Source organism: Grus americana, chromosome 21 (genome assembly GCF_028858705.1).
Source record: "Grus americana isolate bGruAme1 chromosome 21, bGruAme1.mat, whole genome shotgun sequence".
Classification (NCBI taxonomy): domain Eukaryota; kingdom Metazoa; phylum Chordata; class Aves; order Gruiformes; family Gruidae; genus Grus; species Grus americana.
This window is the reverse complement of record NC_072872.1, coordinates 3,035,988-3,057,176: the sequence shown is the minus strand read 5'-3', so window position 1 is coordinate 3,057,176 and position 21,189 is coordinate 3,035,988. Positions and strand designations below refer to the sequence as shown.

Below are 21,189 nucleotides of genomic sequence, written 5' to 3'. Positions count from 1 at the left end.
TGTTCTGACAGATTAGAAGTTTGTCTCAAAATCATTTGTCCAAGGTCAGGCGTACAGGACCTCTAGGTCAGTCTAATCTTTTCCTGGTCAACGCTTTAGATTATCATAGTTCTAAGCTGTTCTCTGGGATCTCACAGCACAAGAGTACAAGGAACCACTTAATTCATCCTGGGCTGCTCTTGCAGTATTAGGGAGGGAAGGAGGAAGTGTTTTAATAAGGATTTAGATTCATCCACTTCTAGTCAATTATTTAATGCAGTTGCTGGTCGGTATTGCCTTTAAGTTTTTACCAGATGGCAGTCTTGTAGGAAAAATGAGTTAAAGGCCTTACATAGTACAGAAATCCATTTTCTTAAAACATCAGTAGCTTCCTGTTCTGCATAGGAGAAGAGACAGAGGGGTTCTCAGAAGAATAGGAAAGATTCTGTCTGCCATTTTTCCCCCCTCAAAAACCAGAGGGAACTTCTATTTTTACCCAGGCTTTATCGGAATTGTTACTCCATTGCATCAGTATCACTCTTACTGTGCTCCCTTTCCTATTGGAAGACAAAATTGCAATTACTTTCTGGTACTCTGGAATGATTAAACATTCTCTAATAAGGTAGTTTTAAACATACTGATATTTGTCTTAGGAAATTAGTACTGTATGTCTCATTTGAGCTGGGAAGCAACCTCATTTCCTGCTTTTACCAACCATGTTATCCTCAACTAACACATTCCCTTTAGAGTCCTATGGATATTTTGCCTCATGACATTCTTTGATTCATCCTATGCAGGAAACAGGGAAGGAATTAGCAGGCTCAGTAGGTGTACTCAAGGGAAAAAAGATGGGAATGTCAGCTCCTCCTCATTTCCTATCTACCATTTTGCCAAAAAAACCCCAAACCCCAACCACAGAAGTTGAATAAGCAGTAATAATTGAGCATAGCATAAGACATGCTAGCTTCCTTCTTGAAGGAAATGTCCTCTCCTGTGCACTTAGCACTGATGCAATATGCTGAGAAATAGGGGACAGCCATTTGCAGAGCTGTCAGTGTTTTCCTGCCTACAGCCATACAAGCTATTTATACAAAGAGAATTAATATGGCAGGGGGGTTGGAACTAGATGATCTTTGAGGTCCCTTCCAACCCAAACCATTCTATGATTCTAAGAAAAGTCCACTTCTCAACTTAGACATAGCTTTAGAAATTCTGACCCAAAAACTTGCTCTTACAGGTAATTTATATAATAAAATACAGCTTGCTTTAACAGGCAGCCTTTGCTTTATTAGTAAAGTAGTGAAAGAATTTATATACTATAAGCTGCTGCATAAAGTTACCTCTGTGATCCAGAGCTGGACTTAGCCTGAGGAAACTACTGCTGACACTAAGATCTGTCTCTTTGTTTGAGACAAAATATTAATGAGATTATGAAAACAGACATTGCTATTAACCACAACTCATGGAGAAGCAAACCCTGCCATCTGTTCGTTTAAACCTAGAAGTGCTGAACTTAAGAAATGTTTAACTCATAATTATGAAGTTACTCCTTGAAAACAGTTTTCCTGATGCATTTTTCTAGCTCATTTTGTCACAATTAATAATTAGCTTACTTCCACAATAAGCACACTTGATTGACTGAATGGTATCTAAGTGAAGCATGCTTGCATTTCATGCAGAAAACTAATTAAGAACCACAAGAATGACTTAAGATTTGATACACCTGACAAGCAGCAATGTATAAATACATACACAGGCAGAATACTAAAATGACAGACTCCTCACTGCAGGCTAATAATGCAGATATACACCATGACTGCCCACTCAGTAAACTGTATCCTAGCACCAGCTAGTGGTAAGAATCACTGAAGACACTTTTATAAGAAAAATGAACATGTTCATAATAGAAAAGCTTCAGATTATTATATATTGCCTCCTAGCCATCAAGCCCGTTTTTTTTAAAAATGCTTCCAACCTATTGGTTTCACAGAGTATGCCTACACTATCTATACAGCCCCTCAAGCGTTTGATTGATCCAGTTGCTCAAATTGGAAGTAGCAGACAATTATCAGATGCTCTCCCCAGACTCAGTGCTATTTCATCCTCAGAGCCAGCTTGTTACTACACAAGTAGTAGGTACCCAAAACAAAGGTTAAATACTATTCTTACCACGCTTTCCCTTCCACAGAGTATATTGCCAATATCTTCTCTCAACATAAACCTACCTAAACACAAGACCTAATTAATGATTCATTCAGCTAAGAAACTCATGGTCATCCATTTTCTGGATCCAATCCTATAGTGTTTGAATCAGTTTACAGAGGCAGTCCTAAAACATCTGCTTTAGTTTGCAATGGATACCATCTAATGTCAGCTGACAAATTTAAATTTAGATAAATTTAAGTGGACCTCATCTTTATCCCTATGTTACTGTTGGTGTAATTGACACAGATGAATTTTAGCCAGTTAGTAGAGTAGTACTCAGGTAACAGCTAGTAAGTCCTATATAACTTACCTGATGGACTAAAGACCTCAGCAGCTATCAAGTTCAAGAAGGCAATGGTCACAAAGCATGCCTATTCAGTCTTGGGCTGAAGTCATCTGTTCTGTAAAATGGAGAAAATAAAGTCTTCAGTTCTACAGCCTGTGATAAAGAGACAGTGAACTGACTTCACTGACTTGACACCTTTAACCAGGATATCTGATGGGGCAGGGTAACTTTTTGCTAAAGTCAGTCATGTGGGAATTGTAGGAAGGTCACTTGGAGAATGCATATGGAAGCCAAATATCTAAGATGAACTAGGTATGACCATATCATTAATTCCAATAAGCTTGGATACTGCTTTAAGTTGTAAAAAATCTGCAAAGATGACTCAGACTGTAGAAAGCAAAAATAAAAATAAGGACTGTGAAGAACCTTGAGGCTAAGTTAGAAAGGATCACCTAAACCAGAAGGAAGTGAAAGCAGCAGGAATACTTAAGTACTTGAGTTTTAAGAGCCTCACTCCCCAGGACATTTCAAGCACAAGTTACTTAAAGAATTGGCTGAACTGCTAAAATATTTGTTTTATCTGTCAAAAATGCTCTTTTAGAAAAAAGCTGGTAATACTAAATTCAGAGCTATTAAGTAACCAGTAACCTTACCAGTTCAACTCTATCAGTCCTTCCCAGAGACATTATTAGTTTAAGCCATAACACACAGCACATTGTCTGCTATGTTTATAAGGACAATCTAGAATAGTACAGAAAGTTTTGATAATGGAGACCTTGGTCTAATTAAGAGAAGAACTGGCCATATTGGTATCACTTGGGTCTAGCTAGTTTCAAGGCTATTTCAGACCTTCTGATGACAAAAGTTTTTTCTAAAAATACTTTTTCCTACCATGGCACACTAAGACTCCTACACACAAGAAGTTCCTTGCCTCTAACTGTGTAAGAGTCACCTTTTCAGTTGCCCTGAATATATCCAGACCTCCAGATTTACAAAAAGGTTTCTGCTAGTATTTCTCTCCACTGTGTGCTGATATTACATGCCTGGGTGTACTTAAGCACACCCAGGTAACCTGAAAAGCTAATTCATGATTTTAGAGAGCACAATAACAGCAATACTGACATTTTCAGAATACAGAAACCGTGAAGTGTTCAGACCTTCAATCAACTAAAGATCTGTAGGCTTCTCTGACCACCAGAAGTAGTGCAAATTGAAGTGCAAGTCCACTGAAACACCACCAGGTGGTATATATTCTCAACATAAATGCAGGGAAAGTAAAGATGACTTGTACAGTCACAACCAGATCTACCTAAATTTCAAGCACAAATAAGTGACTATACAACATAATCAACAAAAGTAAAAACTTCCTGACAAAGAAAATTGAGAAGTCTATTTGGCCATAAACAGAGACAAGAGAAGAACAAAGACCTGCACAGACTACACCAAAACTAGACAGCTTGTTCCTGTTCAGCATGATTGAATGAAGCGCTCTGGAAAAACAGTATTAACAGTCACAAAGGTGCCCTGATACAAGCAAAGAATACTACAAGGAAGTGGCTGAGTTATAGAACAAGAGTGTTTGAGACAAGGTTGATATTGGAAGCTGTACTTTTATTGTAACAATGGATGTTTCCTTCATGATCTCCTCAATTAAGCAAAATCTGGCACCTGCCTTTTTACTGCTGCCAGTCTCTTAGCCTCATTGGGTTTAGATACCTCTGAGAACAAGGAGTGATTGGCCTGCTAAAGTTTTTCTCAGTCTGGGAAGGTAGCATGTCACAGTAAGCTTTGTAGAGACATTTATAATTTAAATGAGCAGCTTGAGAGCCCTAGGATTCATACATGGAAGACTTCTATATCAAGAGTAACATGCTAAAAGATAAGTAATGTGAGTTTCTACTCTTTATGACTCCAAACTAGCAATGTTAATCCCAGAGATAAAACAGTATCTTGCTTCCCAAAATCCTTTTTCACCCTTTGCAAGTAAGCATACAATGACACTCCTAAACTACAGATCCCTTTACCCGCAGAAGAAACTGCATTTGTGTCAGTACTTTGGTTATTACAGTTGAGATACACACTAATTATTTCCAGAAATTAATATAGCTTTGAACTTCAACAAATATTCTGTCCTGTTGGAGCCTACCATAGCTTTAAAAACATACTGTCTGTACTACACAGATCCTCAGTCTCCTTTCAAGTGTTAGTAAGGCCTTACAGCATTAACAGGAGTGAGTCTCATCCAAGTTTTCCCTTTGGCAGTGTTTTGTTTCAAGTGAAGTATTGAAATAACACCTCATATTCTATCTGTGAAAAGCAGCAGTTATTAATGAAAGAAATTAATACATTTTTAATCAGAAGGGCATATGCCAGATTCAGCTACCTCTTGCATTTCTTGAAAAGAAAGGTGTTGAGTACCAATGTCTTTCTAGTTCACTTTTAAAACCTAAATATTAACTGAACACAACAGCACAGAAAACTAAATGATTTGGAACTTAGATAATCAACAGGAAAAACATACTTGATTACAAGATTATGGGTCTCACTACATTAGAAGCATATGGAAAAAGTTGTACCAAAGGTACAAAGGTATTTCACTCACACTCAAAGCATGCAGACTAAATATATAGAACCTTGTTAATGACAGCTAGTTGGAAAAAACAGAGTCTATTAACACTTGAGCAAAGCACAGCTGCTTAGACTTAGAGTGATGGGATAAACCAAAAATACACAGGCTGGGAAACTACCAGTGAGGCCCCTAAGGCAGAATAATTGGAATCCCTGTAGTTCAATATATGTAATACTGAACTGAGAAATCATACCTTATGCCTCAAGTTTCTCCAAATCTTCAAGTCTACTTTCACAGGCAAAGTGAAACTTTCTGTTCATAGATATCGCATTACTCCCCATTCTTGCGTCTCAAAAGGCAGCAGAAGTTTGTGAAGATGACCATAGGATTTAATCCATTACAAGTTACAGCATGAACAATACAAGGATTCTACAAAACAATGTTACTGCCTCTTCTCTACCCTCTTTCAGTTTAATGAGTCCAGTGACACCTAAAGAGATCAGTATTACTATCAGACACTTAACACCACCACTCAAGTTATTTCAAGCAATTCCAAAAGCAAAGTATGTATTTTCCAAGTGATTTACTATCATACAAAACTAACATATTATTCAAGGATACACTTATAAAAGATTTACCAAGCATTTGACACAGATACTGTTATATTTACAGCGTGGTTTATTTGCATCCCTTGTGTATTCATTTATTCTATTCTGTAGAGTAGAAGTTCCCATACTAACTTTGTCAGGTTAGTACTTACTATTACACCCACAAGCTAGTATTCATCACAGGCATTCTCATCTTTACCCTAAGGAGATCTAGAGCATAGATGATTGGCTTGTTGTCATACATATTTTTATTATTAATTCATTACTGTGAGGCAGAGGCTGAGTTGTGGGAAGACAGACTTAGTGCAGTATTTTGGAAGGTTTTTTTTTTTTTATAAAATTTCTAGGAAGCAGAATTACCCTACCTCTTTCTTCTCATTCTTCTTTCATGCTTTATCTTTTCTTCATATTAGTTCTGCTGTCCTGAATTTTGAAAAGAAAAAGAACATCCTGTAAAACGACTAGAAATGCTATACTATGCAATACTAAATGAGAACCTTTTACTATATATATAGTAGTGATTCTTACAGTTTAAAACAAAGAGCTTTGGTCAGAAAGGATTTATTTAATGCACTGAGTATCCCTTTATTTTTTGAAAGGTCTTGGGGAATGTTTCAAACCAAAAATTGCAAATATCAAGCCTAGAAGGGACTGCACACCCATTTGCATAAGAATGGATGGTACAACAGTATATTTACTTCCAAAGAGTTGACAGTTGAGCAAATGGCTTAGGAAAGCAAATGGGAAGGCTAGGACTGCACACAGCTCATCCTGATAATATGTTACAACTACTACTTACCAGAAATACTGATAAATTGACAGCACCAGACAAGTTTTATCCACTTTTTTCGCAATCATACATATAATATGCTTATGACAGCTATATTTTATGCAGATCTTGAAATAATATTACTGTTTTCTACTCTGAGAATTTTGACTAAAAAAGGAACTAACACTTTTTTATAATGCCTATAAGCATGAGTTCCTTAGTTTGTAGATAAAGGAAGTAAGTGCAAATCTATTTTGTCTTAGAGTGACTGGCAAACTCTTCAACATTTAGACTCTTTGTTTTTACTTATTCTCATATAATGAAATCTTATTAACTGACAGACTTAAAAATAAGAATTGGAATAATATAGTTTGTCTTAGCATTCAAAATTCTTTTAACATTTATAATAAGCCTTCTAAGAAGCTATGAACTTGAACAAGAACTTTATAAAAGCATCAGCTTGCTTTTGTTATCTTAACATCATAACCTTGTATTAGCAGTAATTATATACACAAAAGCCAAGAGTTGGAACAAGCTACCCGAGAAAAGACTGTTGGTGCTTACTTCAGAGATTTAGCTTTTCAAGAGTCTCTTCTTCACCTACAATATAATAGAAGATAACAAAGAATAGTTAATAGAATAAGTACTAAGTGTTAAAAGCAACACAGTTAGATACTCTTGATAAGTGATTATACAGCTATAAAGAATTTCTTATTGGGCTAGCATTATACTTTTACACAACAAAAAATAAAGTGATGTTTTAGAGCAAGTAGAAACAAATTAAGGCTTAAGACCCATCCATTAAAAAGCTACTCAAAAAAAAAAAAGCATTTAATATTAAAACATATAAAAAAACTTTAGAAAAGTCTTCAATTAACCTAAGTATAAATCAAGAAAATAATCTCAACTACATACCATTCCAACTTTATCACTATACAAAGCCAAACAAAACATGTAAGGAAATAAAAAAAAAAAACCAGTAAGACAACCAGCCTTACTGAAAGTAAACTCACCCTCACACTGTACCCCTCAACCTGAATTAACTGTGGCCTTCCACCATGACTTTTAAAGTGACATCCTCCAATCAGTAGCAGGGTGAGTCTTCAAATTAAGCCTCTGAAGAGCCAGTCCTGCCTTTACCAGGAAGGAATAGAGAAGTAGTATCAGTATTTGATCAAAAGCTGTTATTCCTTTCAGCCTTAAGCAAGTGAGTAAACATTAATACTGTAGTAATGAAGTTATTAAAATAAAATAAAATTAGTAAACTTAAAGGAAGTGTTAAAAATGTCAGTGTTTTGTAGCTAGCACTATAAGCTTGCGGGTTAGCTTCTTGATACCTACCCTGCATGACTTACAATCTAAATACCAATGCCTCTAGAATACAGAAAAAAAGTTTAAAAAGTAAGAATAGGGTAATTTATTTTTTTAAAGGGCTGTGTTTTGAGCTCTTTTCAAAACTTTTTCTAGAGCTGTAAATATATTGAGGAAAATCATAATTTGTATTTTTTGTGATACTTCTGTGAAACCTTATACTTAATAACCTTGAAGGTAGAAAGGTTCATACTCTAGCTGATACGACATATATTTTGTTCTATGTTTTTGTTTTCTCTGTTTTAGGTATAAGGCTCTAACATGCCAAATGAGAGCCTTGATTTTTCTTAAAGTAACCCCAAAACTTACACAGGTGTAACTAGTCTAGCTTACTTATGAAATGAAATGTTAATACAGTTAAATTAGAATGAATTTACCCTAATAAAGTAGTTTAAACATATTTATATGAGGATTTGTTACTACTAAAATTAGAGTTTTCAAAACTGATTATGGTATACTTAAGCAGCATTTTAAAACATAAACACATCCTGAGTATTCCAGGTGGGAAGATCAGTGTGTCCTGTTATTTTTCAGACTGCTGTTGCTTGGCAAAGTTAAGCATTACCACAGAGGTATTCAAATCCTCTGGCTTCAGAGCATGTGTTTTTCTTAGAGTTGCAAGGTTATCTTTGTAGCTATGTTTGCTGGAAATATAGTGGATTGTTTCAAAAAGCTTCAGTTTGACCAAAGTGGGTGGCCAGGTGATTTGCTTGGCTACTTGCTAAGGAAACCTTCCAGCTTTATGGAATGGGACTCTTGTATCCTGGTACCATACAAGTACTTTGTGTGTCCGGGTTTATCACGAGGTTTAATGTACTCCTTGATGTACATGCACAATGAATGCGAAAGCAAAATATTTAAGAAATGTAAAACACTTTTGGACTTTAGCTCTCTAATCTGTAACTGTATTAATGACTCCCATCTCCTACAGGTTGAAGTCTTAAGGTTTTCCTCTGGAAAAATGGCAAATTCTTAACATTTCCATGTTAAAAATAGTCCTAGCTAAGGAGGATTACATCTCTTTGACAGTATAATGAATACAAAATTCAAGTGAGAGATAAAATTATTTTGCTCTTCAAATTAAAGAAAGGGAGACACTGTTACACCCTGCAATACAAACACAAACATCTCCCAGGAGGTGATTATGGTTTGGTTTTATTTTTTTCCTCTCGGGTACTTGCTCAGAAATTAGGGTGAAAAAAACCTTGATTTACACGGGAGAGCACAATTTATGTGCAACAAAAAGGGGTCTCAGCCTGTCAGGCTGCTGGCCCAGAGAAACTGCCCGCGCGCTGCCTCAGGGCGTGAGGATCTCTCCATACATCACCTCCTTATTCAAATAATTTTCCCTCAGCCACGGATTGTTTTATTTTTTTTTCCAGTCAGAGGCGAGAAAACCACCTCCCTTGCGGAGCTGCATTACTACGAAAAGAAGAAAAACAGACCAAAAAAAAAAAATAGGGAAAGAGAACCTGCTCTTCTCCACAGCTCATTGTCTGGGATGAGGGTGGTGGCTGGAGGCCGCGGTGAGGAGGCCGGCTCCGGCAGGTGGGATGAGCTGAGGCCGGTCCCGGGGCAATAACTGGGGGTGACACGGGAGCGGGGAGCCGGGGGCGGCGGGCGGGGGCGGCACCGCTCCAAGGGGGTCCCGCGGCGGGGGGGACCTGCCCGCTGGCCTCCCCCCAACGTCACTTCCGAGGCTGGAGACAAAATGGCGCCCGGATGGTGCCGGAGCTGAGGCCGCTCCGCGCCGCTCCGAGCCGGGCCGCAGGCGGCGGCAGCGGCTGCAGGTGAGAGGAAGGCGACGGGGCTCGTCGCGTTGCCCGCGGGCGCCGCCGCGCCGGAGGGCGGGACGGGGCGTGGGGGTGGTGGGCAGAGCCAGCGGCACGCCGCCGGGGCCGGGGGCGCGGCTGGGAGGGGGCCCGGCGCGGGAGGAGGGGACCGCGGCGGCGGCGGCCCGGCCCGCGGCGGAGCCTCCTTCGGGGAGGTGGAGCCGCCTCGGGGGGGTGCCCAGAGAGAGGTGGCCGCCGGGGACGAGGCCGCCGTGGCCGCGGGGTGGGCTTGCGGGAGGCGGCTGCAGGTGCGAAGGGTGGATGTGGGACCCGCGCCTTGCCGGAGAGCATCGTGGAGAGAGGGGGCCGGGGAGGAGGGTGGCGGCACGGGGCCGTTTGGAGGACGGTGCTCCATCCCTGGGCTGCTGCTTCAGGGTTTTTTTCTTGAAAATGCTGCCTCGGAGGCGTCAGCTGGCGAGGCAGAGCTCTATAACGGCTGCCAGCCTGACGTTGTGAGACAACTGTCGTCTTCCAAATAGTTCAGAATACAGAGTCTTCAAAAGTTTTGGCAATTCACACGCCTTAAAGCTTGCTGCACCTCTAGTGCCTGCCATGCTGGGTGAGAGGGGGCTTGGAGAAATTCGCTTCAGGTTTGGTTTCCTCACTGGAAATGGCCTTCCTAGGACGTGTCACATAAATAGATTTCTTCGTGATGATGCAGTGGGGAAGAATGTTTGGGGTAGGAGAGAAAATCTGCGTGTAAGACATTTAGAACAGTTCAAGAGTAGTATCTTCAAGTATATTTTATATTTGAAGGCAAAGGAGCATGTGGAGCATTGCTAATAACTGCCTCACAAGCGGGTAGCTCTTCAGCTCTTCACTAAAGTTTCTAGTGGTATCAAATTCATATGAAGCTGCAAAAGCTCCATTTTGAACTACTAAAGAAAACTTTAAATTGTTTTCAACTGTTGAAAAAGGAAGGGAAGGTGATGTGGTTGCACCTGCTATTGGATCGTTCAGTGGCAAAAGAAATATTTTTCTTATTTTGAGTAATCAACAGTGGACAGCTCAGGAAAACAAGAGGTCTTCTTGTATTTCCATGCCACTCTAGTTTGCTGTTCCCAGCGTGTAGATGAGAAGAACTGGAGATGTACAGCAGTGTACTATGGAATTATTATGTTGTTGTCTTTTGACACTTACCACGTATTTTTATTGAAATGATGTGCATGTTAAGAATTCAAGTATGCTTTCCTTGATATAGACAGAGAGGCATCCAGCTCTTCCAGCTGTTGAAACACGTGGTGAATCAGTGCTACATTGACACTCTTCAGATAGAGAACGGCATCGCTGATAGATAGGGGGGAGTGACCTTTAAGAAACAAAAGAACTCTTGGACTTGTAGAGACAGCAGTGAAAACCAGTTAGTCGTATCTGTTAGTTTTGAAAACAGAGGTTCAGGGAGATTTAGAGATGACTGGTGTGGTAATGTATTTCTGTATCGTTGGTATCCAGTTGCTAGTTTTTTTGCAGTGTGCTTGCAAGACCTTCGAATGAGGATCTTAACCAGAAAAAAAGAAAAAAAAAATTACTTGATGACATACAATAGCACAGTACCTTATCATCACGAGACATTTGCTTACGGGTGGAGATTGGAGACTGCTACTTGTATGATTTTATCAGGGATTTATAAACAGCTGGAGTTTATAAACTCATGTATTGGAACATCTGCATTGGCATACCTTTTGAATGTACTGCAATATATTTGCTGTTGAATTTGCAGGCATGTGAAAGGGCAGGTGTGATCCTGATACTTAACAACCCCCCCAATGAAATAATTTCTTTTACCAATGTATTTTTTCTCTGATTGTGTTATAAGCTGAAAAATATTTCTTCTCTGCCTCTGTATAAAACATGCCTGTAGACAAAAGTGGGAGGCTGAGTCTTGGTTTGTAAGAAGAAATTACTGAAATGGATGACATGATGTGGTGGTAAATCAGCAACGTACTGGTCTGAGAAAATTTTCATTTGAATTTACTGTCTTTGCCAGCAGAATTAAAGGTGTACTTATGTCTGAAGATTGGAATGGTGTTTCTGTATATTTGCAGTTGTTAGAGACTTGTTATTTTCTGTTGCTTCTCTTGACTAGTTGCTGTTTAATTAATAAACTCGAATTTTATTTTCGTGTTGGTGATTTCTTGGCATGGTTATCAGAATAAACCTTTCTAAGGTATAACAGTTTATTTGGTTACGTGGCAGTAAACAAAGCCTTTTTTCTTAATGGACAATAGGTAATAGATTTCAGTGTTCAGAAAACAATTGTTTGCCCATTTTTTCTCTGTTGTTATTCTGGCAAGTCTTGAGTAACTGAAAATGTCTTTGCATAGATAGTGCTTTTTGTTTCTATCAAATACGTATTTTAATCTTTCAGAGTTTAACATGAATTTTTTTTTTTTGCAAGCTTTGTTCCACCTAATGCATTGAAAATTTGTGAATTAGAGTATTTCAGTATTGAATTGAAAAAATGTAAATGTCCTGATGTTTAAAAAATATAAAAAATCATGTGCTGTGGCTAAAAAGTAAAAGCAAAAGAGCCCTGCAGCATCCCAGCCTGAACCCCTGGTCGTTAGGGAAGCAGACTGTTGAGACTTTTAAGTTTTGTTCCTGGTTCTCTAATGAACGTGTTTTTACCGGAGCAGTGACGTAATGCATGTCCCATTTTCAGCTTCCAAAATAGGATTGGGACTCTTATGCCTGGTTTTTCCTTTCTCTGACTCGAAAGCAACATTCTCTTTCAAAGTGCTTTTGATTCTGGCATGTGTTTTAAAAAAGCGCACATACAGAAATGATAAATATGGCTTATAAAATCAGAAGAGAGACTATTTAGTAAAACCTAGGAATGCTTGCTAGAAGTATACCATCTGATTGAGTTTGAAAAAGACAATCTGTAATGTCGGTTTTGTATAAAATTACTTGCTCTTCTTTGCAAACTTTATTCCCAGCAAACTACAATTTTTGTAAGGAAATACTTGAAATTCTTAAATGTAGAATTCAGAAATAAGGTCAAAATATTTTTTGTTTCAAGCGTTTTGTTTTAGAGTGACCACAGTGTTTCCTTATGTACGAATGCCTTGTATATTCTTATCTAAATAAATAGAATTCATTGCCTAACAATGAGCCTTTCTAAATGCACTTTTCTGAAACTAAGATTATATGATGCACTAGATATTCTTTCTCTTGTGTTTGTTTCCCACATGCTCTAATGTCTTGAGAAACTGCGTAGTATTTTTGTACTCATGAGATACAGTAGTAGTTTGAAATAAAGTAGTGTTTGAAATAAAGATGACTTGGCAATGTTTTCTGGAAATTAATTTAAAAAATTCAGGTTACTGTACGGGTGTGCGTACTTCATTTTTTGCATAGAACGTTTATTTATCTCAGGGACTTCAGCATATCTTCAAGTTTACTGTGGTAGATGTTATTAACCATATTCAAGTCTTTGATAGATGCAGGTATATGTTACTGTTGAGTTTGAAGGAAAACTTGAATTGAAATGGTTGTTACCTCTATTTGATGGAACTACTGATGTGACTGATTTAATGTCGTCATCATCACGTCTGTAAACTTAATATATCACAGTTCCCCCAATGACAAATCAGAGCAGTATCATTTTCTTTGGGGCTTTCCTAGAAAATTTTGCATTGGATTTGGCTGTATGTGTAGCTGAAAAGTCATCAGCGTATGAGGTGAAAGCTTGTTTCTGCTTGCAGTGACACAAGTAAATACGTTGTTGGTAGTCATTGATCATACGGGGAACTAATATGTGTGTAGCAGTTGTAGAATTTGTTTCATATTTTCTTGGTTTTGTTGAACTTTGTGTACTAGAAGTTAAAACTCAAATTCAGTGTTACAGATACTTTGTCTTCTGTTCTTATGCCATGTTTCATTTAGGTAGAAGGAAAACTAGTGACCTTATATAAGTCTGTATATAGGCTTAATTATTTTTTTTTTCCCAGTGCAATTAATCTTGCTTTCCACATAGTTGAGTTCATTGTTAACAAAATAGGTAACATGGAGGAAGGAAAAAATGGGGAAATATCTTCAGGCTTTTTTTCAGTTAGAGAGCTCATACATGTAACTTGTCAGAACTGCAGGTGTAAAATTTTAAGATGAAGTGTGTGTTTTAAATTAATAGCTTTATAAATACCTGTTGAAGCTTTTGGTTTACTGTAATTTAATTTCTTGTCTAATTGTATTTTATGGTCAAGCAGCTCCTCTGGTAACTTGCAGCTGAAAGAATAGAGTAGCGCAGTCTGTAAGGAATCTGCTTAAACTGTGTTATATGGATGTTTAAATACATCAGAATATTAAGATTTGTCATCTTCTCCTAAGAAATACCATTGAGAGGTTTGGATACAAACAGTTCTATAAAAGCTGAATAAAGCATTTATAAAATTTGTAAAAATACCAGGCTTATTTTTTATTTTGAAAATTCTTTGAAAATGATATTAATTCTAAGCAAAATAATTTTGACTTAGTATATGAAATACAAAAAAAGTGTATTTTTACTGCTCAAATGAAAGTAAAAAAAAAAAAGGTTTTGACTGCTTTTCACATTTTTGACTAATTTACTTAAATCGGGTAAGAAAGCTCAGCTTAGAGGAAATTTTCATCTAGACAGGACTTTCCTTTAGCATTGACCCCTTCAACCCATCGCTTCATTGATATTTACTTGTTGCCTCTCAAATTCTTTACATTTAGCAGCTGACTAGTGATGGTGTTGAATGGTTCCTTCTGTAAGACAGTGCTTTCGATCCTTATTGTCTTTACATATCTAGAGTTCTGGGTTAAATGCCTTCCCCATTTATTCAGTGTTGAAAATGATGTACGTACGTACTTCAGCTGGCTGTCACCTACAACAGTGTAACGCATGTGTGCTTCTTATGCTAGGTTTTCTAAATCACTTTGCAGACCCATGCTAGAAAATGGTGATGTGAACAGTTATTCCCTTGTCGTTGAGGGATTGATAATCTTCAGGGGGAGGGAGGAGGAAAGGTAGAAATAGGCAGCTGGAGACAGTAACCACGTAAATATGCTACAGCCATAGAACCTCATCAGGCTGTGCTCTAAAGTCATGTCAATAAAAGGTTCTTGCTTTTGTTGTCTGTGTGAGTAACCGTTGTTTGTTTTGTAGCCAAGTATAGAAAAACAAGACATTTGTTACTAAAAATAAGTTGGTTTTCACACTAGGAAATGTTTTGATGCCCCTCTTGCTATCCAAAATATTTCATTTATAAATTGACATTGTGTGGGTATTGTCCCAATGAACAATGCGTAAGAGCGCACTAGATTTATCCCTGTTATTCAGGCCTCATCTCAAGAACAGAAGTTTATACTGACTCCAACCTTTGCTTTTTCTTTAATCTGCAGTTCTGTGTGCTAAGGCGACTTTCAGCAGATGACAGGCAGTCCACGGATCAAATTTCAGAAACCATTTGCCTAAAGCATTTGTGTAAAAATGTCTGAAGTAGAAACCATATTTATCAGGAGGGATAATGAGTTAAGATACCAAGGCTGAGGGAAGTAAAGGGTATGTGGAAGATGTATGAGAAACAACTGCGTGCTAATGCATGAGAAACTTGGTGCCGAAGGGACATTATTGTCGTGGCAAGATTTAACAATCTCAGGAGTGACTGTAACTCGTAATGAAACCTGTGGAGTATTCCCTATTTGTCCGGTAGTTTCTTGGTGCTGGCTCTGTTCTCTGTCACAGAAAATTTTAGAAAATCAAATGCTTGGAATGTGTCATTCCTAGGAACCAATTTGTATTTGACAGATGTACTGAAATAAGTTAGAAATTTGTAATAGTGCATTCCAAAAGGAGTGTTTTTCTTCAGATGTTTAAAAGCTGTTCAGATGGAGCTCTTTCGCCCGTAACTGGAAATCCCACAGAACCAGTTGCAAAACTGGAACTGAAATACAGATGTTTCGGCTCTTTGTCTAAATGCTCATGTAGTGTTGAAATATCAGGACAAAAGGAGTTAATCCTGGGAAAGCTGTATACAACACAAATATCCTTTTCAAGGAAGTTTTTCCTTTTCTTCTGAATTTCTTAAGCAATGCAACATTAGTATGACAGTATTTTCACTGTTATGCAACATTAAGAATTCTTACAGTGCAAAGATGTGAAGGATTGTATAAAATTTATTTGGAGTATTTATTTAGAGTATGTTTTCCTTGAATGCATTTTAAATTAAATGTTAGTATTTGTACAAAGCACTTAGTAAAAAAAATCAGTTAATCATTGTTATAGTAAGAAAACTAAAGTCAGGGAAGAAATAGCAGTATTTGAATAAAGTGCTTTAAGTGATTGGGTACCAGTTAACCTCCAAAAAAAGGTGTGGTTCATACGTTGAAAATTCTGTATGACACCAGGAAGGATAGTGTTTCCAGCATAACTTGTAATAATGCTTTTTTGTATGTATTAAAAAAAAAAAAAAAGGAAGTGAGTTGATGTACTAGACACTTAGATATGGCATCATTATGATTAGTTTTGTCTTCAGTCATGAGTTTCCAAACTTGATGCCTACTTGGACTAGGAAATTTTGTTGGAAACCTTTTGAAATCTCAGGCTTCTGTTAAACAAGAATGCCAAATGTGTTAGTGTAATAAAATACCTTAATAAAAGGCCCAATTTTAAGGAAGAATTTCCTGTTTCTAATATGGGAGAGTGGAGACTCAAATGCATGCATTTTGTTAATTTGAAAACCACTTAAGGTCTTTCATAATGCCTTGATATTAAATTCTAGAGAGATCTGACTCTTGAAGTTCTTAAAAGTACTCAGTCTTGAACAAGCTGACTTGTTTTTAAAAGCAAATTAAACAATCCTCCTTGAGCACATTTCTGTTGCATCATCATTTAAAACTGGGAGAAAGATTAATGATAGATAGCTGCCTTGAGATTATTGATATACAGTTGAGCTACAATAGCAAAACTATAGCTTGGAGCAGATTTTTTTTTATAAAGTGATATGCTCCTTTGTGACAAATGCTTTAGGAAGAGAAACTACAGGTCTGTGTGTACTTTCAATTCAATGTAAATTTGTAGGTAGGTACGTGTTACAATTGTCTGTTTTTCTTTTTAGGGCTCATGTAATCAAAGGAGTTTCTTTGTTGTGTGTATCTTTTCAGAACACAACAGGAATTCAAAATGAATCAGGTGAGTATAAATGTAAGACTTTATCAAAATACTTAGATGTTAGAACAGTTAATTATTAATAAGAAAAGTAAATCATCCACTAAAAAAGAAATGTTCTTTAAAATCTTCGGTGTCATTAAATTTCATAATCCTTCTTTCCACAACATGTATGCTTGTGAGATTTATTTTATTTCATGGATTTAAGTATTTGTGTGTGAATTCCCTTTAGCAGCATGTAAGTTGTTACTGCTGGCACCTCTTATAAGAACACCTCTCCAGAAAAATCTGTTTCATCCTGAAGCTTTTGGTAATAAATCAACTCCTTATAAAAGTGGGTTGAAAATTGAAGGCTTCCATTATTTTTTTTTTTAACCTATTTTAACCACTTTATCATTTCAAATGTGCAGTGAACAATCTGTCACAGAAATTGATTGATGAGGAAGGTTCACGCTTTTCTGGAACCCTGAGCATTTCCTCTAGAATCAAGGGAAAAGACTGGGAAAGCACATTTCTTTTGTGATGCAGTACTCTGCTATATGGATGCAGGAATGTCCTGACTGCAGGGTGTACACTGCCAAGTGTACGTCATTTTATTTTGCATTTGTGTATCCAAGTAGGAATTATACATCTGCTTGTCTGTCACGCACAATTGTATTACTTAAAGACACTTACAGAAAAGGTACGTGTTGCCTTACATTTTCTCTTAAGTATTTCTCTCTTTGGATGATCTTACAAAGTCCCTTTGGCGTGGGAATGTGACCATAGGATATTACACTGAAGGAATGCCGTTTTTAAGTTGCTAGAAACATTGGCTGTGAACAGAAGCTTTCTTAACCAGAAACAACCACGGTACACAGTCATGTAAAATGCTTTGTATCCTTTTTTATTGATGCCTATATGTAATGAGTGCTTTTATTGCCCTTTATGCCCTTATTTGATCAGCAGCAGGATTGAATACAATTAGCACTTTGCTGAAGTATGTTCTCACTGAAGTTATAGAAGTATATACATAATATAAGTAATTACAGTGTGAAATGTGCCGGTGGGATGTTTCCTGTTGCTTTTTACCTCTGATTTAAAGTGAAAAATCTTCAATATATATGTGTGTATTTAAAAATCACAAAGCAAAATATGATCTCTATCAGAGCCTTGAAATATGTATTGTAAAAAATACGTATTTGTATTCTATCTATACACAAATATAAATTATAATATATATGTAATACAAATAACATTTGCATTAGCACACTGTGAAGCATTAGTAGTCTAGTTTGGGTTAACTAGGCTAACTATTGCTTCACAATTTATTTCTATTGAGACTTGACATTTTTTCACTGGTAAGGTTTGTTTTGAATGCATTCAGTGGCATGAAGCAAACAGCCTATTGCTCTGTCTGCTTGAGTAATAATCCTCCTTTATTAGTTGTCCTGATAAGCTTTGGATTCTGCTAAAATTCTGAAAGCTGTAGATCCTAATCTTTAATTGTTACCGTTGGCTGTTTCCTTCCCATTCGTGTGTCTGTGTACCCCTGTGTCCTGTCTGTCGTCATGTCCCCTTGCTCCTGATCTGTTCCCTAGAATTAAGTAAGATTTCTGTGCTGTACCAAAATAAAATCTTCATCTTTCTTATTGTGACTGCTAATATTATTTATGCAGTGCTGTGATGTATGTCATCTTCAATTAAATAATGAGATGACCCTGCCTCTGGGAATAGTTATAAGAGCTTAGAGTGCTTCTTAGTGTTTCTGGCTTTCACATTTCGTTTCCAAAGTGTACAGAGCTCATATGGCTTTTTATTGTTCAATTACCATTCGTATTAAGTGTGTATTTAGCATCAACCCTGTGGTGTTTTTTCTTGCAGTGCCCTTGTCATTTCATTCACTGTTGACAAGTTGTAGTGCCAGGTCTGTATAAGAAATGTTTTTGCCTGATGCCAAACATCTTTCAAATGTTCTGTTCTCGTATGTCTTTCATTCTGCTTCTCTCTGCTTTTGGTGTGACTTCAATGACCCTGAGACTAATTGGGCTAATGTTAACTTGGTTTATAAGAAAAGACAGCTAGTTTTGTTGTTTATCCCATATAAACTTGAAGTTGTGAAGGAAAACCTTTTCATAAATGCTTTGGTATGGCCTCCTTGTATTAAGGAGAAGAAGGATTGGAAAAAAGAAGCCGCACCTGTTGTTGGAAGTAATATTTTTGGGTTTCTTGGAAGATTGCTGTCTCAGGATAGACAGTATGCATTCTCTATATCTGTTTTAAAAAGAGATCTTCCTTTAATATGTAAACTACTTCATCAGAATATGCTGAATAATTTATTTTAAAAAACCCAAGCAGACACGGGGGTTTGATTGGTAGCATTGACTGCATCTCAGGCTGCATTGTGATAGAGTAGGAAGAAGGCTGCGTGCTACCTGGAGAACTGCAGGGACAGTTATTTAAAAATGGCGAGGGTGTAAGTTAACAAATTACACCTGCACTTGTACTAAAACTCCCTCCCTCACTCCCCCCATTCCCTCTGAATTTTTCAATTATTATTTCAGATATTTCTGTTACATCTTTAATTTTCAAGCACACACAGTGAAATTGTTGCAAAGAGGGGTAGTCGAGTGCAGTTCTTGGACAAGCAGAGACCTTTCTGCTTCTGACTTAACCTTTCTTGTGCTAGCTGGCTGTTCGTGTCAGCAATCTTCATAGTCACTTTATCTCCTTTTCATAACTACCTCTTCTAACTTCTCTGCCATGTCCTCCTCTCTTCAGCAACATCCTTTCATTTATCTTTTCCTTTATCTTAATCCTATTTCCACCAAAACATGATACTAACTGAATGTTTGTCATTCATCACATTGTTCAGGATGATTTTTTTTTCCTTTCACTCTAATCTCGGATCGTCTGTAAACATCTTGGTGCAGCTACTGTTTCTACTGTGCTTAAATACTGCTTGTAACATTATAGTCTAATTTGTGGTTCATCCGTAGGTACAATTATATTGAAAGTGGTGTCAAAAATTGCTTAATCAATGTGTTGAAAGGTACTATCAAAGTGATTGGACTCTGCATTCGATGCAAATAGGAAAAGGTAGTTTCAGTTAAGGCACTCCTTCAGCCCTCAAATGATATTTTTTATTGGTTTTTTTTGCGCATTGTTCCTAAGTTACTTCACTCCGACTGATTTGAATGCTAGCAATGTAATATTTCTGATAAACTTCGGTGTAAGCAGCTTAAAAGTGAAATAAGCTTCAAGTGCTTTTGTATTCAAAATTGCAGTCTTAGAGTTAGTAAAAAATACCGTATTAGGACCTCAGTTAAATGCAAAAGTTGGCTGTAAGGTGTGCACCGGTACACTGTCCTTATCAAGAGGTGAATTTTTTAAACAGAAAAAGCAATTTAAATGTGATTGTTAAGTGTTGGTGGAAGAGTGATTGAAATATAGCATTTCTTCATTTGCTAGACAGACATTCCTTGGGGACAAGTTGTGATCTGGAAAATGTTTTAAGTAGCTACATTTAAGTTGCAAATAAAATGAGATTGCCCTGATTTGACTGAACTAAATTGTTGTTTATTTTACTGTATAGTATTTGGTTACTTATTACCATTCGTTTGAGGCGTGAAAGGTATTGTTATGTACTAGGCCATATCCAATTTTCTGGTACTTGTGAAATCCATTAATTTGACAGGTGTTGAATGAGTCTGTGTTCTCTGACTGTAGCTGCTAGTCTTTATTTTGCATCTACCTACATAAATCAAAGTTCTGATTGCATATTACTCCATGCAAATATACTTCTTAAATGATAGAACAGTTTGGGGATATTTATGGCTAAAAGGAGGTGTGACTATTAAGGAATATGCCAGACACATCAGAGGATATGACACAAAGCTATATGCTTCTGTTTGAATCAGTTGAGTCTGATTTTTAAAGTTTTGGTAGGTTAAAATTTATTTGCAGGCTTGAGATTTTTACCTGCTCCTCCCCAAACAAACCAAACCCCAATGAAAAAAACCCCTTGTTTTTGTTAGCTTGAAACCTGGAGTGCCTCATTCTGATAAGCTGTCTTGTTCATTCTCTGTAGTCCCCCTCATCTATGCCTATATATAATTTGTTAGAAATCACTGTGAAAAATAGGCTTGGTTCTCCCCTGAGGAAATCGCAGGGTAATGTACTGGAAAGATATTTAGGTTTCTTTGTTTGATATACTGAGAAGACCGTGTTTCTTTTTTGTCTGATGAGACATAGCTTCTTGTGTATCAGCTCAAGGCTAACAGATGTCTGAAAATCAGACTTCTTTCATCACTGTTTTTCCTTTTGGATTGTTGGAAGAGCGAAATAAAACTTTGATCTGTTTTGAATAGACTTCAGTTATTATAACTAAAGAATAAGGATTTCCCCCCCCCCCGCCCTGGTGTCTTCACTCTCTTGGATGGGAAGGGATTTCTGGCAT

At 37.2% G+C, this 21,189-nt stretch overlaps 2 protein-coding genes across 8 annotated transcripts in view; one reads left to right on the top strand and one right to left on the bottom strand.

The window, feature by feature from the left end:
• Nucleotides 1-9,501, bottom strand: part of LRRC38 (leucine rich repeat containing 38) — a 64,498-nt gene extending 54,997 nt beyond the window's left edge. The window contains exons 1-6 of the transcript XR_008580107.1: nucleotides 9,260-9,501; nucleotides 7,430-7,550; nucleotides 6,981-7,016; nucleotides 6,013-6,070; nucleotides 5,293-5,529; nucleotides 2,495-2,585 (exon numbers count right to left, since the gene is read on the bottom strand). The gene's annotated coding sequence lies outside the window, so the exon portion shown is untranslated. The remainder of the gene's footprint in view (nucleotides 1-2,494; nucleotides 2,586-5,292; nucleotides 5,530-6,012; nucleotides 6,071-6,980; nucleotides 7,017-7,429; nucleotides 7,551-9,259) is intronic.
• PRDM2 (PR/SET domain 2) overlaps nucleotides 9,492-21,189 on the top strand; it is a 72,845-nt gene continuing 61,147 nt past the window's right edge. For 4 of the 7 annotated variants that reach the window (XM_054849715.1, XM_054849714.1, XM_054849716.1 and 1 more), the window contains exons 1-2: nucleotides 9,492-9,577; nucleotides 16,702-16,775. In XM_054849715.1, coding sequence (XP_054705690.1) covers nucleotides 16,767-16,775 — 9 coding nt within the window. In that variant the 5' untranslated portion in view covers nucleotides 9,492-9,577; nucleotides 16,702-16,766. Of the gene's footprint in view, nucleotides 9,578-16,701; nucleotides 16,776-18,614; nucleotides 18,658-21,189 lie in introns of all 7 variants that reach the window. The other 3 variants (XM_054849719.1, XM_054849718.1, XM_054849721.1) reach the window with 2 other exon arrangements.